The 19,731-nt window shown below is 45.2% G+C and overlaps 1 protein-coding gene across 1 annotated transcript in view; it reads right to left on the bottom strand.

The window, feature by feature from the left end:
* LOC135904660 (membrane metallo-endopeptidase-like 1) overlaps positions 1-19,731 on the bottom strand; it is an 80,375-nt gene that overhangs the window by 40,677 nt on the left and 19,967 nt on the right. Inside the window, exons 4-8 of the mRNA XM_065435545.2 lie at positions 19,447-19,703; positions 19,038-19,150; positions 15,091-15,147; positions 2,587-2,619; positions 44-268 (exon numbers count right to left, since the gene is read on the bottom strand). Coding sequence (XP_065291617.2) covers positions 44-268; positions 2,587-2,619; positions 15,091-15,147; positions 19,038-19,150; positions 19,447-19,703 — 685 coding nt within the window. The remainder of the gene's footprint in view (positions 1-43; positions 269-2,586; positions 2,620-15,090; positions 15,148-19,037; positions 19,151-19,446; positions 19,704-19,731) is intronic.

Raw genomic sequence — 19,731 nt, 5'->3', positions numbered from 1 at the left:
TGATTGATTGATTGATTGATTGATTGAACCGCTGTTTGCTCACTGGTAGGCCGAGGCTTGTGAGTGAAGCTGAAGGTGATCCTTTCGGCCGTCGGTCCACCTCCGCCTCCCCCGCCGTCTCCTCCTCCTCCTCCTCCACCTCCTCCTCCTCCAGGTGTGGGTTTCCTCGTCGGTCTCGATGTGTAATGATCAGGATGCCGTGGCGTGGTTGGGCGTCGGTCGGGTCCGGGCGGATGGGGAGGAGGGTAATCGATCTCCACTGTATCACCTAAGTGAGGTTGGGGAGGAAAGACACGAAGCTTCGAGTGGCGTACAGCTGTTGTTCTCCCGAGTCTCGGTAACGGCCTTGAAGAAGACGATTCAGTCCGTCACGAACACTTTACTCAGTTCGGAGTCAGAATTAATTATCAAAGCCTGAGTAACGCTACAGGTATTTAGTATTTGACGTAGTAGTTCTGCGGAAACCCGCAAGGTGGAGAGAAGTAATGAAAGAAGGGAAAATGAGACATCCACCCGTTCGTAGCAATTGCTACAAAGGAAACCCGTACGGGTTCCTCGAAAGAAAAGCCTCATGGTTGAAGAATTCGTCCTGGTCCCGGACCAGGACGAATTTTTCTTCAACCATGAGGCTTTTCTTTCGAGGAACCCGTATGGGTTTCCTTTGTAGCAATTGCTACGAACGGGTGGATGTCTCATTTTGCCTTCTTTCAGGTATTTAGTATATAGATGTAGGTCCCATAGTCAACGGCCGTATCGGGACCTCCTGTACAGAACGGTTATGTAACAAGTCAAAACGACGATAGCAGAGCGATGAAACAGCAGATAGAAATTAACGATAAGTTAATAGATACAACATGCAGAATCGATTACCAAAAAATAACGTTTTACCGTTTCTTACTGCAGCAAGGTTATGCCATAGCAGGAGCAAACAAATCGCACCAGTGTCGCACAGATGAGGAGCAAGGGGTGTGCCTTGTAGAGGTCCCGCGAAGAAGTTTGTGTGGCGTGTGTGATAATATACAGGGTGCCTTTTTTTTTTAGCTGCAGCAAAATTTTGAAGATTGTCCATGGCAGATATCACAATCCTAACCCTTGATCTAAATTACACGTTGATGCGGCCATTACTTCTACGAGAGATCAATATGTTCAATTGAGTAATTAACGTAATTACCCTAGTTATATCTTAAGTTAATTATTTTGCGCCACATATTCCGACGAACGCCAATGCATTTCGCCGCAAACTTTGAAAATTAAAATCTCGGAACTGGCGCTGCCCAGAGAATTCATTCCAAGCGGATACACCGTGCGAACGCAGCGGCTGCGATTCGTACTTCGACATATGCGGCGAAATGTAATTAATTACAAAGTTAATTAGCATAATTACGTGATTGATTCGATGGAACATCTTGATTTCTCACAGAAGTAACGGCCGCCTCAGAGAGTAAAATTTAAATCAAGGGTTGGAATTGCGCTATCTGCCATGGGCAATCTTTAAAGAAAGAATGGGGCAGCTAGCAGAAAAATAAAGCACCTTGTATATTCAGACGAGATTGTCTAAACACATGTGACGCGGGTTTGGTTTGTGTTCCACGGGGTATGTTCCACATATACCCTGTGGAACATACCCTGCCGTACAAGTTGGCGTCGAAGAGATTCATTGAAGAGGGAACATACCTAACGACACATACCCATTGACCCCAAATTTGTCCGACTGACGGTTTCGAACCGGCTCCCCTCAGCACAGGAGTCTGATGCTCTAGCCGTTTTTACCAAGGACAATATAGTAAACAGTGATCCAAGTTGGCGCAAAAACGCTTTGACACCCGGTTAGATAGCCCGACAGCCCGATAGTCTTCTAAACGTGCGTGAAGTACCCTAGGAATGCTAATCGCATTAATAGCCAAGTTGTTCTTAGTGAGTCTTACTGCGTGGGACGCTCGTAGAAACGCGCTCGTAAGCCAACCGCGCTTGGGTGATTTCGGTTACCTAATTTGGTCGCACTGTTAAGTGCGACGACAATGAATCTTGCCAACAGTCTGGGTAAGCGCGCGCGCGCGCGCACGCACGCACGCGCACACACACACACACACACACACACACACACACACACGCACACGCACACACGCACGCACGCACGCACGCACGCACACACACACACACACACACACACACACACACACACACACACACACACGCGCGCGCACACACACACACACACACACACACACACACACACACACACACACACACACACACACACACACACACACACACACACACTCTAGAGAGAATGACTCTAGTGTTTGCGTGAGCCGTGGGAATGACACTTAGGACACTGTGCGAATGATGGACAGCATGTTAACTTGTTCGAACTATGACCCTATTAAACAGGTCACCGGTGCTCTGACCGTTGCTATTCTTTTTTATTTATCATATTACAAGCCCTAGCCAAAGCCCACTGGCCCAGCAGTTGTGCCGGGATAATACGTTCTTGCAGTGCAAAGCTTATCGCGGGCTCTTCTAAAGTGCTTATCGCGTGCGCGACGCCGAAAGCGATAAAATGTGAGTTTATGAAGATTTCGATACCTCCTGGTGCTGTTATGACTGTTGATCCACCCTCTGCAAAAAAAGAAAAGAGAAATTAATGCCGTTAGTAAAGCTACCTACGTTTCTGACGACGTTCGCTTCAAATAACGTGACGCTAAAGAAATAACGTTAAAATGGCACAAAATTAGTTTTCGCAAACGAATGCCTCTCCTTTTTCTTTTGTTGATTGCAGGTAGTAGTGAGTTTATATTAAAGCAACCTTGAGCGAAGCCAAGTAGTGCGGTTAGCCCAAAAGCGTGCAAACCATCTTCGTACAAACCATCTTCAGCCGGCCACCTTCGCTGGTATGGTGGGCCGGTGACTTTCCGCGAACTGCTTTGTCGCACGAACTTTAGTACAAATGTGCCTAATCTCGCGTTTGCACATGTGATTTAATGATAAAGAGCCACATGGCCCTGTGGGAAGCCGAAAGACAGGTATATTCTTTTTATGTATGTATGTATGTATGTATGTATGTATGTATGTATGTATGTATGTATGTATGTATGTATGTATGTATGTATGTATGTATGTATGTATGTATGTATGTATGTATGTATGTATGTATGTATTCGCCCATGTTTTTTTTGTCTGTTCTATACTCGGCCACTAAGGTGGTGAAAACCTAGGCAAGCGAATTTTCGTGTTTAGTTCTCACCTCCTCCATCACATTGCTGTGATGAAAACACATTATTATTATTATTATTATTATTATTATTATTATTATTATTATTATTATTATTATTATTATTATTATTATTATTATTATTATTATTATTATTATTATTACTGGATGGTTTAAGCTCGAGAGCTCGTGTTATCAAAATTTGGTCAAACTACTAAAACTGCCGCCATTCGGAATCGACAACCTATAACGTTATCGAACCGCGCGTATGCGTCTAATAAACGTCTAATATATACGTCAATAATGCATCGGAAGAGCATTGCACGTGCTTCGTTTTCAAAATACGTGCTCAAATGCTTTCTCTGGCACGCTTGAGAAAGGAGAAGGTGACCGAGAACACACATCAAACCGACCGAGCGATTTTAGGTCTATCACCCCTGGGCCGCGCAGCAATACAGAGGCATCGATTCCGTAGGCAATCCCTTCTTTCTTAAATGGCCCTTCAGCAGGTTCGATCATCTTAAACAGCATATGCATCACGCGATAGCGATCGGGTATGCAAAGCAGTGCACCACTGCGCGCCGCCCCAAAAGCAGCTGAAAATTTCACACAAAGCGCTGCGCGCCCTCCCTCTTGGGGAAGTCTCGCCCCCAGCGAGAGAGTCAAGGCCACACGCAAAAACGCCTACGCGTAGAACGAACTTTCTGCAGCGTAGCTCACCGTGACACGACTTCGGCAAACCACCCAATGAGGAACGCGATTGCCGCCACTGGAAGTGCGCCGCGCAGCAGAAAATAGAGAGAGAGAGAGAGAGAGAAGCAAGGTGATCGAGGGGAAGGTTAGCCGGAGTAAAACCCCTTAAACTTCGTAAAGTAGCGACACTGTCCTCCTCCGCCTTCCTTCCTCCTCATTTCTCCTCTCTTTCACGCTCACTCCTCGACCGTGGCGCCGCCTACATTGCTCGAGCGTAGCAACGGCGCCAACATGAGCTCCTCGCCACTCCGTAGACGCTTCTCGAGCAAAAATGGCGCTGATGCACGGCGCGAGGGCCCACGTGATGCTATTAGACCAATAGCGACGCGGTGTCAGCCTCGGCCAGAGCGCGCGAGGAGGAGGCGGCATTCTTCAAAGCGTGGCACTACTTTACGAAGTTTAAGGGGCTTTAAGCGGGAGCTCGTCACAGGAACGTGACGTGTCCCTCGGCTCCGGTATGGGAGAAGCCGGGAAGGACGCCAGTCGAACTGGGAGTCTTTGTTGGCAGTCGCGCCTGCCTTCTGGCGGCATGGTAATAAGGTATATTCAATTACTGATATCTACTACAATAACGGACCCATTTGAAAAAAAAAATATTTTGGTAAAACGCCCCCTAGATGGCGTTTAACAACTTCCAGGCTGTAACTAAAGTTTGCAATGGGGCTTGATGAGCGGCCCTTTAAAACCCTGTAATGACCAACGTTGCACCAACGTTAACTTAAGTTCAATTTTATCTTCTAATGTACATTAGAAACGCCCTCCAGGAACAGAAAAAAAACACTGAGGTCTGCATCTTTACGGGTCTCGTGAGGCGTTGTATGCTTGGCCAATATGGTTGACAAGCAGAAAAAGAGAGCTCCAGAAGAATGCCATCTCGCTTACAAGCAAAATTGTTACCCGCGTATACGTTAACGCGTTACGTTACAAGCGTTGCGTTACGATGCTTACAGACTTCGCAGGCAAGCCGCGCTGAATTTTAAACGTGTGTCATCTGTACCAGCAGTATGTCATCTTTAACCTACTTCTCATGCTTCGGTACGTACTAGTCTAGGATGGGACAGAAGAGAGGTGCTTTTTTTATGCCATAGGTGACTGCGGCGACCCTCTGCGGTAGACACGACGCCTGTTCGTGGTTCACCGTTGTACTTGCTATACATGGTTTTTTAAGTTGACCGTCATATGGCTCGAAATACAGTGCGCTCATCGTAGTACGTACCGCTACGCGGTAGGCGCGGACACCTAGCGGCTCCGGCAGAGCCGAAAAGAAAAGCGTAGAAAAGGTGTTTCATCTCGTTGCTAGGTGCACAAGTTGCCCGTTTTGCAGTATGAATCTGATCACGCGACGACAGGTATAGGGAGGTTATTTGTGCTCGCGCTCCCGAGTGTAAACTCCTACGAGCACTCTAAGATATCGCACTATTTCTCGAAATCCTGTATGACAGTGCCCATGTTTTCATAAGAACCCCCGCGAACTCATATGCTGAGAATTTAGCTGTGTCACTAAAGCTTTCTGAAGACAAACCGTACGGAACTCGATAGACCACAGTAGATAGATAAAGACTCGTTAACGACTTTTTTATAGGTAAAGTCTATACGGACTTTTGTGTAGCGACAAGGACAAAACCTAAGAAAGCGAAGTGGCCTAAAACAAGCCTGTCGACAATTAATAAACTGTCTATAGTCGGATACAACTTTAGAAAAAAGGGGGCGTTTACTCCTCCGAGGCGGGTGCACACGAGCATCCACCAATGGGCGCGCACTCTGGACCGACGTCATGCGCCGGACGGCCGGTGACTTCGCCGCTTCGGTCATCTGGGCGGGGCCTCCCCTTTTTTCTAAAGTTGTATCCGACTATAGAATATGTTTTTTTTTTTGAGCGGGTGGAAGTATTTGACTAACCACATGAACCGCATTTGCAACCCATTCGGGCGCCTCGCGACGCAAGCGCGCTCCATCTGCGCATTGGTTAAACTACACGCATTCCGAGTAGTTACTGGTTAAACTACACTGTAAAAAATAAATCGTAAGAAAGAACGAGAAATTATTTTTTTTTACCACAGAAAAATGACTTTTGTGGAATGAACTGATTATTTCTTTAATCTATTCTCTTTTCTGGTTATGGTCAAAGACTTAATTTTACTTAACAGCATTGCTCCCTATAGAGTAAAGCGAAATAATTTGTCATCAATACTGCGACGCGACATGAGATTTGTCCACCTCTTTACTATGCTCAATTAGCATTTGCGTGCCTGCAGCTTCACCAGCCGCAAGTATAGGTATATATATATCTAGTATGCGCGAGGCAATTGGTGTTAAGATTCGAATAAGATACAGCTCCAGTCAGCGTGAGTCATACCGATCGGAGCATGGCTATATATATATATATATATATATATATATATATATATATATATATATATATATATATATATATATATATATATATATATATATATACACTAGCACAGTGGACACTCGCATCTGTCGCTTAGCGTGCTTATCTGTACACATGTGACCTGTTAGTTATAACCACAAACCCAACACCTGACTCCTCCAAAAAATTTGCACCCTTTGGGGCTTATCTTGTCCCGCATCAATGATCGTCATCTGCCCAGCTCGCATTTCCTTTCTAGAAAACTTAGCACTCGCTACTTTCCAGTCGAGAATTTTGTGTCACGCTGATAACGCGCAATCCGTTGGTGACTTGGAAGTACACTCTTAAAACGGTTGCACCCTTTGGGGTGTATATTTGTCCCACAACAATAATCGTCATCTGCCTTGCTTGCGTTTCCTTTCTTGAAAACGCCGCGCCCGCTACTTTCCTGTCGGGAATGCTATGTCATGCTGATAACGCGCATGCCGTTCGTTACTGGGAAGTACCGGGCTCGCTCCGTTAAAGAAAGGAAATGCGGACAAGACGGATGACGATTATCGTTGTGTGGCAAAAGGGTGTAATTTTGCTTAAGGGTGTACATGAAAGCTGCAATCACGAGGGGAGTAAAAAATACTCCTTTGATGGAAACAATCTAGCAATCTTTTAATTGTAAAATTACGGGGAAAAAGACACTAAATACACTATTGTAGTGAAATCACAGAAAAACAAGCTGACAGAAAAGAAAAGCGAGCAGAAAAGATATATTACAAGAAATTGCCATACTTGACTTTTTTTTTCACGCAAAAAAATTTAAGTGTAGACATGCCGTGGTTTGGTAAGCTACTTAGCTATGCAGGGTTTTATGGCGCAAAAGCAACTACGGCTATGATGCGCCATGCACAACGTTGCGATATCGGTAATAGGATGGTTACTTGTCTGGGTGAAACTGAACTGCTAACGCCAGACGACGTCACGCGTAAAATGAGTCGCAATCTCATTAGTTGTGGTTGCCGCATAAGGAGCAAGCCCCGTTTTCTTTACTGAAATTCGCGCGATTCATGTGAAATACAAGTGAGGGGGGGGCTCTCTTGCGGAACCTCGTGAACAAATTTCGGTAAAGCTTGTTGCGGTGTAATACGACACGAAACAAAGCAAATACCAAGACAGGAATGATCATTTCCGTCAATTCGCGAGAAGTTAAATACCAACAGCATAAACTAGTGGGACAAGCGTTTTGATAGACACCCTCGAGTAAAATAAAATCGCCAAAAATCGGTATATTAAACAAGCTACACGTCGAGGTTTGCAATGAAATCGCGATTTTGTCAACAGCACTTTAAAGAGCGTCGAAAACGGACAATTTTTCCTCTTAAAAATGACTTTAAACCGTGCCTGCAACTTTCGTGGTATGGCTACCGGGAAACATACGCTAGCGAGTCAACTGGTGCACAATTACGTCGCGCGTTGATTCTGCCATCTTAAAGCTCGCCATCCATGGCGCACTCCACAGTAGCTCAGCGTTTCTCTTTTCGTTGCCTATAGTTACGGAGTGCGAAACATGGCACTTCAACTTTCATTGATTGTTGCTAATTTCATCAGAACAATATGAAGGTCGAATCAAAGTTTTCATCCCAAACAGTCGCTATAGGTTTCTCCGTTCGCGTCTGTTCAACGGTAATGAAAGCACTGGCGCCTTTCGCGGGCATTTGAATCGTCAAGGCCCCGAACTACAGCATACGCCTACGGCACGTACCCCTTCGTTCAGAACACGAAGAAGAGCGTGCAGAAATTTGCCTAGCCGACCGTGGAAGTCGCGCACAAGCAAACGACCAAAGTTCAGGGAGATAAATTAGTCCTAGTCGTAAGCGTGCGACACGTCAACTGTGCGTCACTACATCTGATATTGGTATCTGTCCGATATCGGCGACTGTGATCTGCTCCATAAATTAAATTAACCATGCGAACTCGCTCAGTTTCTTTACCTCTCTTTGCGTAAGCGCTTTTGCTATTGAGTACAACAATGGAAGGCCAGAAATCGGCTTTTGTTAATGGGCGCAGTGGCTGCAGAAGTATCTCAAAAGTTGCAATGAAGATCACAGGACGGCATGTTCACTGTTTTTTTTTTTCAATACGCTTCTTTATTGAGCTTCAATATGCTTATTCATTCAGCTATGCGCGCCAATGAAGCAGTATAATAAGCGAACGAGCTAATGCGAAAATTTGCAAGGTTGGAAGTAAATAAAGTTAAGCCGCCTTTTAACAAAAGCCGACTTGACGGAAATTTTGATTTGACGAAATGCTTTCCATTCCCTCGACCCAGATTCGTAGACACTAACACGTTGAAAACCTTGAAGAAATCAGTTTCTCGCCGATTTAACAAACTAAGTTTGATGAGTGCCTACGCTGGCATTTTTGTTTAATAGAATAGATATATTTTACATAATTACTTGCAAAAGACGCCTATGCGGGTTCCTCCGAAGGAAAACTATCGTTGAAGAAAGCTTCGTGTTAGTCCGAATGTTAAACCTGATGGTATTTTTCAATGGTTGATCTAGAACGTGTTGGCGCTTTCCACTGATCCTTTCGGATCAGCTCACTCTGCAGCGGATCGCTCTTGGTTGCTCCGCCGCCGAGGCGCGGATTCGGGAGGAAATAGGACGAGAATCATAGGTCACTTCCGCCCGCTGTGGTACGGTGTCTTTGGTTCCCATGGTAACCTACAAAGCGGAAGTCGGTTTTCCATCGCGGGGCATTCTTGCACTCCAATGGCAGATTCAGACTGGTGAAATCTGAGCGCTCCCTCCAGGATTTCGGCGGCCGCTCCAAATCGACCAATGAGAAACATAACAAGCCTCCACTCAAGACACCCGCATGCCTTTCATGCGGTCGTCTGCTATGTGGCGTTACGAAATTACGCTCGGCCAATGTGCGGCAAGAAGAATGATGCGAGCTTGGGACAAGTCAAACTACATCTCACTGTGCCTTTAGTCTCAAAGCCCCTCCTGCAGTGTATTTTGGAAACAATTCAGCGTCAGCTAAGCAGGTATTTCTAATATAAACACAGCTTCGAAACATGCCGCCGTCAGCACTTCGACTCACTGCCATGGTCTCGACAGGTAACGCTCGTCAGTGCGTGCCAGGTTAGTGCTACAATGATACTGTCACTCCACGATATTACTTAGCGGTTACAGAGGCGGCGATGATTGATCTTGACTGTGCGTTTTTTCAATCGCCGCAGAAAAAAAGGCGTGTTCTAAGGCGAAGTGACCCCAATACTCGAGTGGCAGTGTAATTAAATCCACAGCAGTATGCACTACTCATGGTTGTGACTTCGGGAAGGGTGGCCCTTATCAGAAGTTGCTAGGCTTTCGGTCAAATATTCGGAACATTTCTCACGGACTGTGCCCGGCTTACAAGGCTGATAAGGTGCTTCACCATGTGGCTTTCAGACTAGAGAGCGTTATTTACTTATCGATTCTAAAAATATGGAAGCAGAAGACTGAAAATTTGTCTGATGAAATGTAGCCGCCTCCGCCTATATTACGCAGGCTTTAGCCTAAAGTAATTGCATCGCTGTTGCTACTATACCGTGATAAAGATACATCGCATGGAACGCCAGGTATGGCAGTGCCGTCCTGTGAAGCTCTATTAAGACCTTAATTGCGCTTTAGAACAGTTGAAGCGGCGTACGATTGTGCGTGATACAAAGGCTTAACGCGCACTGACGCGCATCGATCAACGAAGGAAAGGAGCCGATGGCTTGATTGGACGGTTTGTGTGGACAAAAATATTTTACAAGCGTTGCACTAGCACTAACACTTGTCAGACCACTCTGCTCTTATCGCATTTCTTCTATCGTGCCATGGCTTTGTTCCAGGTCCCTTAAGTTTCTAAATGCCATCCCTAAAACCACGGGCCGGCCCGGCCGTATATTAACAGACCCCCTACGTAGAACAAGAGACCTGATAGAATCTAATGACTTCCTGCAGAGAGGCAGTCTGTTAAGAGTCCACCTAGTGGACACGTCCATTTCGCCTAGTGCTGAAGATCTGTTTGGCTGGTCTGGGCTGCGCGTCTACAGCGGCCAGGCGCCACAACCAATTAGAACTTAAACAGCAGACGAAACGGACATGTCCATTAAGTGGACCCTTACGGAATATTTCTCCACTCTGGAATTGCAATGCGCCAGCACTCATCTTCCATCCAGTTTCTTCCTCCGAATATTGTCGCCGCCACAAGAGGACACCTCGAGGCGCCATTCTCCTAACCGTATAAAAGCCCAAAGAATGTCAAATCCGCTTTTGACGAAGAAAGGTCCACCAAAGGAAACGTCAGGTTGCCTTAATCGGAAGCAGCTCATTTTAAGTCCTGAATGTTGGAATAAAGTTTGATTTGATTTGATTAAGTCCGGCTTTTCTTTTTTCGCGGCGCATTCCCGTCTACTGGCCCTACATATTTGTTTTTAGATGTGAGCGTACATTCACATTTCATATATGCCCGCTTCCGATGGCGGCACATGCAGCTGTGGCCTAGCCCTTGATGCACCGAACGCCATGTCGTCTGCTGACGAAAATCATCACTGCGGTGGTACAAACTTTGAATTCGTGATGGCGCTGATCCCAGCAATGCGATAGGCCACCGAATGCTAGGTCACGTAGTAGGGCTCGTTAAACTGCGACACGCGGATTTATGAGCCTCGAAGAAGCGGTCGTAACAAATGGCAAGTGACAACACTACAGAACGATCCAACGATTGTACTTCAATATCGCAAGCTTCCCGGAAATGTCATCAGCTGTTTCGTGCTCGATGTATGTAAGAGTTTTCTTACAAACTCCCACGCTTAACGGGTGGAATCTTGGAAACTGACACAGACACCACGTTCCTTTTCCGCCGTTATCTAGATCATGAGGCAAACTGGCAATTTTGAACTTTCTTAGAATAATTCCGTTTGTTTCATTATTCGAGACTACAACCATTACGCAAGCATAAGTGACATGAAAGCATCACTGCAGCTTCCCTGTCTTGCTTCACGTCAAAAAATATTTGCGACTCCACCTATATCACAAAATGTACTGCCACACTCCTGCAATCCACAACAGCCTTATCACCCGAGTTTCCAACGTCACGACTTTATTGACCACATAGAAAAGCTTGGAGTAATGCAATGTCAAACCAAATATTGTGGTGAATTTTTTTCATCCACACAACGTCGACCACCGGGAACCATTTCTCTGGATACACATTTACCATCACCAACCATCTGTCGTTTTGTTCGCCTCTAGCTAACGTTGTATAATGACGAACTTATTCTTCTATGTAACTTTGTTGCATAAATGTAATCGATACTATAATATACTAAGATATTGAACTAACCACTCTCCTTCATAATGCCCTCGGTCCTTGCTAAAAAAATAGCAAAACGACAGGAATATATTTTGTTCTTGAAATGAAGTTTTCATTTTGAGTAATGATTTCCTAGGCATAGTCCTTTTCATTGGCTATCTCAAAACTTTACGTCATGAACATACTGCGCCCGCATGGGCAATGGGACGAGTACACTCACACACGCGTAGCAGCTGTCAAAGTTGAGCTAGAGCTCCAGAAGGACGGAATTTGAAGAATTAAGTGCGCTCTGTCTGTGCACTATTGTCATTGAGCACATTCCAACACCAAATAGACCAAGCTCAAAACTATTCCCCACCCCTCAAAACTTGCACTCCGCGCGCGCATGTATACGGCGTCGGCCCGGGGCACGCGGACGGCCAGATATTTTCTTAAATGGGACAGCTAGTCAACGAATGATTACGGTAATGCGTGCGATCGATGCTACCACCTTCATCTTTGCGCGATGTTGTGGCTGAACTGTTAGCGGAAGGCACCGAGTATCTTACAAAAAAAAATAATAATCACTAGAGCGAACTATGGCGCAAGTGTTTATGAAAGCCGTAAGGTGGCGGTTCGGTCAGCGTGGGAATGAAGGATATAGTACATGGATCTCCCTAAAATTCGTCCCTTCTGGCTTCAAACGAATTTGTCACGTTGGAAACCGATAACTAAATAAAATATTGCGTTATACAAGCAACGATTGGCATTGATTATGCATGTTGCACCCAGAGTTTTCAGAGCTTATAGAAAAAACAAAGATCGCTTCGACGCTTAGGCAGGAAAGAAAACAATAAACGAAGCCGAAAGAACGTATCAAGCCAAACGAACAACGACCCCACAAATCCATGCACGTACTAATCCCCATTCCCATGGTACAGCTGAACTATCGCAGCTCCAGGGTTCGCTCTAGGTCGACAGAACCTATGGCCGAGAGAAGCCAGTCGTGTGTATTGCGGCGCCATTCTGCAGCACTGTGGTTCTGCGCAGCTCCACGGCATGTCGCCACCGGCTACCGGCTATACATGCCACCACGACAGTACCGACGACCTATACAGAGTTTCTTATTAAAATTGCCGGAGGGAACTGTGGCGCTGCAATCCTTCCTCCACCATGGGAATTGTGAATACCTGGACAGCACAGGGACATGTCTGATCTTCGTGCTTGTAGCTTCAGACGTTCTTTCGGCCTTTAGTACGTTTCGTCTGCCTTTATTGGCCCTAACCAAACTTCGAAGCCATTTTGTTTCTGCTGAACGGAGAGGCATTAAGACTTTGTGGACATGCATAAGCAAGGCGAATTTTCAGATTCATAACGCGATATTGTTCTGAATATGATCAGCTTGCAATGTCACAAACCAGAAGGATAGAAGTTTAGGCAGACCCACGTGCTAACCATCATTCCCACACCGGCTGGATCGCCCTTCTTACAGCTTGCTAAGCCCCACAGTTGCCTGTGAGAAATTTTTCGTGGGCAATGTTGCGCATACTGTTGACCGCTCTCTTTACAAACGTCGCAGAGTGTGACTCTTGCCATTTCGACCGTTCCTTGCAAAAAGCCACCGTATTTCACCACTCTGTGTTAAGTGGTCTATCAACGTCCGCACGTTCGAACTGAACCCTGCGTGGAATACCACAGAGCGTGCACTTGATTTCCTTCTTTCCCTTTTTCATTTAGAGAGATCGCTTCGTGCAATCGAATGGGCATCGCGTTACCGAGCCCACAACATGGACGTGGTGTCAATCTTAAGCACACGTTGATTAGGTGCATTCATGCCTCTTCGCAACTGTACCTAAAATAAGTATATTACCTAATGTACAATCTGATTCTACTTAAGTGTACCTCATAATTCTGTGACATCAGGTTTATGAGAGTAAATGAGAGTGCTTAAAGTTAATGCGGAATATTGTGCGCAAATTCACTACGCAGACTACACAAACGACGAAAAATAAAAAAAGAACAGAAAACTCGGTAACGTTTTTTTGCCATGATGCCGATTTAAAAGAATTTACCGCCTTGGTGTGCGTAGCCGAAATTTGTGTTCCTCCCCTTGCCGCCGTTATTGTTACTTCATCATTCGTTACAGAAACACATCTACAATGCTCAGAAAGAAAAAATGGCGAGGGAGCAAGCGCTGGAAAGAACTGCCACCGAAAGCGACACAGCACCTGCCTATACACTCTAAAAAATGTTACACCCTTGAGGGTGTTTTCTTGTCGCACTGTAACACCCTTACCGTTAGGGCCTTAGAAAAATTTATAGAAGATGACAGCTGAGCTCTAACGAGACTTGCGATAACAGAAGACGTAGTTGATGACTATGTAATCATTTTAACAGCCTTGGGCGCATATAAATATCCGACAGGAGAGTTTCCCATCTCTCTCTGTGAAATTCTCCTGTCGGATATTTCTGTGCGCCCAAGGCTGTCAGAATGATTACATAGTTTTCAACTACGTCTTTTGTCATCGCACATCTCATCAGAGCTCCGCTGTTGTCCTCTATAAAAATTTTTAAGGCCCTAACCATAATGGTGTTACAGTGCGACAAAAAAACACCCTTCAAGGTGTAAAAATTTTTAGAGTGTACTAAAGGTCATAACGCAAGCGCCTCTGCAACGCCCTTGAGGCGTTGTTTCCTTGTTGTTGCGGTTCCGTGGCATGACGATGCTAATAGGCATGCAACGCATGATATAGAGGAAGGGGCACATTAACGTCACTTCCAACTACCTGCCAACACGGCTCCAACGTTTCAACGCGTTACCGCACATCGTAAGAAGCACACAGTTTTTCCCCAGCGTTACTGAACACGTCACAGGAAACAGGGCGCCAGCTTACACTTCTGAAATTGTTCACTTCTCTTATATCAAATGTTTCGCAAGCTGTCAGTAGCATTGGAATTGATTTTTGGCGACCAATACACATACTGTGAAAGAGAGAGAGAGAGAGAGAGAGCGATAATGTGACACTTTCAGTGCTGGACGCTGTTTGATGACTGGCCCACAAATTAACCCTCCCATTTTTCTTCTTTTGTCTTCATAAATCGTACACTTTCTAGCGCGACAAAACGTTCTTTCATCTTGACGCAGCGAACGACCTGACCGTCACTTCAAGGCCTTTCTCCAGAACTGGTACTGCACGCACTAAACTAAAGCTCATAATGTTTCTCCGGGAAAAAAGTTTTTAGCTTATGAGAAGTTAAGACCAGTTCCCGATGCGCTAATGCGTTGCCGTCGACGAGTCGTCGCTGCATCATCAAGTGCACCTTGTACTACCTTTGTTTCCATTTATCAAAGCCGAGCTTTATTGAATCTTTTCGGAGCTGGGTTGCGGTACTTCAATGGCTTCGGAAAAATTTAGAAATGGTACTGTGCCTGGTTGCCCAGGCGAGCCGATTCCTCCCGCTACCGTGCTCCCTGCTCCCATCGGTTCTGCAAGGCAAAGAGCAGAGGAATAAGTCAGCGATTCGTGCATCCGGGACAGTGAACGAAAATATTCAGTCGAGTTAGATCGACACATTATTCGCCTGGAAGTCTATCATCGTTTTAAGAGTGCAAATATACGTAAGCATTTGTACCGTAAAAAAAAAGAGAGAGAGATTGGCACTGAATTTAAGAATTAAGAGGCTTAAGAAGGATTAGAAGTAAACTAACAAGCTGCTGCTGCTGGGACAGCGAAGTAAAGTATTCAGTCTAGTGAGATCGACACATTATTCGCCTGGAAGTCTATCATCGTTTTCGGAGAGCAAATATACGTATGAATCTGTTCCGTAAAACAAAACAAAAAACAAAAAAGAGAGATTGGCACTGAATTTAAGAATTAAGAGGCTTAAGAAGAATTAGAAGTAAACTAACAAGCTGCTGCTGCTTCATTTGAATCACCCGCAACCAAACGAACAAAATGCCGTAATCACCACGTGACTTCGCTTTCTTCGGCTCTCTGTGGAACAGCCAGTACTGACATCACGTGAGAGCTGACGTCAGAGAGGGCACCGCTCCTATTTTTTTATTTTTATAGTGTTATCGCTTACAGAACGGGTGCTCTCGCTACGAACTATGAATTCGTTAGTACAGAAGACAAACTTTTTTTTATCCTACGCGACCTAATGTTTTCCTTTAATGTCCCTTTAAAAGGACGTTAAGAGAAAGACTAAAATAATTAAGAACTCCGAATAGTTCTGTAATAACTCTACTTTTGTGAGTATCGCTGTAATGCGTTGATTATTAGAAGAGAAAATGAAAATCGGAATTTAATTTCTTCTTATTTTACTCCGCGCCAGAACCATAGCGTCGCTACGTCCATGTGACGTCACGGATGTCGAAATACTGTGTTCTTGTATTTGGGTCGTTGTGGACTAATTAAATGTTCGTAAAGCTCGCCAAGTCTCTGGATATTTCAGGATACAACGTATTCTATCACTGCCGATAGAAAATTAGGCTCGAGCAGAATGCTTTGTCAAAATGCCGCGACGCCCCACCGAGGTGGTGCGGGAATTTGACGGCGGCGTCGCCACATGCCCATGCTTCCTTGCGTCTTTTTCTTGGGTTATGAAGCTTCTTCTCACGGTAAGATTGTTTATTTTTTGTTATTAAAAAGGTGTCTTCCGGTAAAACATAAATTACTTTTCTCTTTGTTGTCCCTATTATAATCTTTAGTTAGGAACCGAACAAATCATTTTATCCAAGCTTATCTTTTTTACCTATGTAACCAAAGTAAATAAATAAATAAAAGGAAAAAAGTCATAGCAGCCACGCAAATTTCAGCACGTTCCGGGACCAACTTAACAAAGTTTTTGTGCCCAGCGTCGGGATTGGCCGTAATTTGCTTTTACGTAATAGCCTATAGGCGTTCCTTGTGAATACGAATCCAGTTTTTGTAACCCAGAGAGGCATCAGGGACGGAAGTCACACGTTTTACTCCGTAAAAAAATGTTTTGTGACTAGCCAGTGTATCCTGTTAATTCGCGAACGATGACAACTGGGCGGTTTCTGTTCTCACGGACAACTTTAGCTTAAGGCTGTCTTGTGCTTCGTACAAAGAACTACCAACGTGACGAGGAACCCTAAGAACAGCTACGAACAAGGGGTCGCATTCACAGAGCTTTCCATCCGTAAGTGTTCTTTGCCATGATTGGACAGCCGCCTTCTCTAATGATATGTACAGCAGCAGGATTGGCGGGAATTGTCTCTTACGAACAGTTCTAGCGTAAGCGTTTCTCTTGTGAATATAGGCGCGAGGAGCTTGTCCCTAGGGCAAAAATAAACGTATGTTTTAGTTAGTTAGAAATGCGTCACCTAACCATTCGCCTAAAGCTGATACTATACGATCACTCTCACGATTTTCTTGCTTCACTTTTTACAAACTACTTTTTCGCACGAAGTGATTTGCAAATACGAGTCCTGGGATCGGGGCAAGTACGCACTAAAAAAAAATTCTTACGCTAGAATTTTTCGTAAGAACGCCCCTGCCAGCCAGTTGTGATTTTGGATATGCCATTAGGGAAGGCGGTAGCGGCCAGTGACAAACAGTCCTTAAAAGGAGTCAACCGCGCAATCGAAGCACCTCACACGCTTGAAATCTCCCAAAGAAGTGGTGCCAATGAATTGTCTTCGCGATCACAGGGCCCATATTCAAGAGCGAGAGTAAACTTTAATGAGCACCAGCAGTTCAGTCGGCTGGGCCTAGGCCTCCCACGATGGGACGTCGAGGTCTTGCCTCTTCGCCGCTTCGTAGGCCTGCTGGGTCGCCCAGAGTTGGTCGTCGAGATGGGAGCTGCGCAGGGCGGCGTGCCATCTCGACGAGAGGGTCATGGGATTAAGGCCTTGGTATTGATTTTTGCACTCCCATAGCATGTGGGGGAGTGTTGCCGATTCAGTGTTAAGACAAAGTTTTTTTAGGCTAATACTGTTCGTAACATAGTAGGTGTGTGAACAATCGTGTTGGACATATTAGCGACGGCTTCCGGCTAAAGACAAGCAACTCCGGGAAATCAGCCCGTATGGTCGGGGGTGGCTGAATTGAAACGATGAGTCCTGACGAACAAATTCGACCTCGGGGCCCACATTCACGGTAGTTCTATTACACAGGTGCGCTTTTTAGACTGGCCGACGCGCAGAAAGATGTCCGATACGATAGTGGTAAATGTGACAGGGAGGCGACAGTCAGAGCCCCGTCGAACCACAAATAGAACTTTGACGAAAAAAAAATTCAGCGATGTCCTTAACTCGAATATTTTAATTAGTAAGCACAGTGGGGCATACTAGTGCGAGTTTTCTTTTTTTTCAACTTTTCTTTTTGTGCGACAATTATTCGCACACTGTGGGTGACGAAAGAAAATGGGCAAAGCTAGATTCTAACAAAATTTGTGCCAGCAATATAAATAAACAGGAAATAAGCAGGTGCGGGCGAGTGCTCGAAGTTTCAAATATGAATCGGATATTACGCACTAACTATTCGTATTCTTATTCGAAAATGAACTATTCCGTATTTTCTGAATGCTCAAAAAGCTAACCAAATATTTCGCAGCAAGCAACCGCTAAAGTCTTAATTGTTACTGTTTTCTGCCTGACAAGCAAAGCACTGCAAGTTGTCAGAAGTGAAACAACGTCAGCAGTTTTCCAATCAATCTGTCAACAAAATAGATAATGGAAACATTGTTTTCGGTTTCGCGGTGGTACCCTGTGCATTACATGACAACGCGTGATTTTTGCTTATAGTTGGTCGTTTAGTATTTTTAGCTGTCTGGTTATGTAGTGGTTTTATATTTTGCGCCACAAGCAGTGATTTCTTTTTCTTGCAACGGGGACATTTAGAGTTTTTTACAGCACATGTCCTTCAGCGGCTTCTTTCTTTCCTTTTTTTCAACACACACACGTATATATATATATATATATATATATATATATATATATATATATATATATATATATATATATATATATATATATATATATATATACTTTATTTAGAGTTTTTGTAAAGCCAGTCCTACAGCTGCCATTCACCTTCAGAAACCTTGTTAGCAACCAGGGTGTAAAGGTGTTGAGAAGCTATTCGTGCAGTCTATTAAATGACTATTACAAATGTTCTAGTTAAAACTGATTCGAATTTTCTCTGACAGCATTCTTTTGTTCATTGGTCGGTACAATGGTGGTAGCTAATTTAACCAGAATAAATATTCCTGCTGCAAATACATACACGTGCTTCTGACTATTCGAGGAAGTCTAGGAAGACAACAAGAAATGTTAGTGGCGAACTTCCGGATGACATCAACAGTAGGCACCATCATGGAAAATCAATGCTAATTAAGCGGTCAACTCACTGGATCCGCTTCCCGTGACTGCCAAGACGACGATGATGACGACGAAGATGAAGATGATGACGAGGATGATGATGAGGGACCGCTCCGGAAATAACGTCAACGTCGTCTCTTCACTGCGGAGCGTTAAGATCAAGAGTTAAAAAGACTCAGCAATGGTACCGACATAGGCTAAGTTAAAACAATGGGGGTCATTTCTTTTTAACGATTTCACGTTGTTGGGCGCGTCTATACCACCAGCTTGGCAGGCAAACCACCTCGAACACTATGTGGTTTAAGACTTTCAACATGCGCTGTCTGGGAAGGCTAAGCGCTTGATTTATTACGCTTTGTCCGAATAGCCCGTGAAATGGGCACTGCAAGCCGGCTGGTACACCCCCCGTCGGTGGGATCGGCGGGGCCGCTTCCTCACCTGGGGTACCGGTCGTGGTACATCTTGCGCATGTCCCTCTCGATGGACGACAGCTCCTGGTCGCTGACGTCGAGCAGCGGCATGGCGCCCACCAGGCCGGCGCCGCCCACCAGGCCGGCGCCGCCGATCAGGCCTGCCGCGCCGGGGACAGCGGCACCGCCCGCGACCAGGCGCTGCGACGAGCTCGCCATGCCGGCACCGCCGACGATGCCCACCGCGCCAGCCGAGCTCCGCTTCCTCTCGCGTCGCTCCTCGACCTGCGACAGACGCCCCGGTGCGCTCGTT

The sequence above is a fragment of the Dermacentor albipictus genome, chromosome 2, assembly GCF_038994185.2.
Source record: "Dermacentor albipictus isolate Rhodes 1998 colony chromosome 2, USDA_Dalb.pri_finalv2, whole genome shotgun sequence".
Lineage (NCBI taxonomy): Eukaryota > Metazoa > Arthropoda > Arachnida > Ixodida > Ixodidae > Dermacentor > Dermacentor albipictus.
Note: the sequence above shows the minus strand (reverse complement) of the source record. Positions and strands in the feature narration are given on the sequence as shown.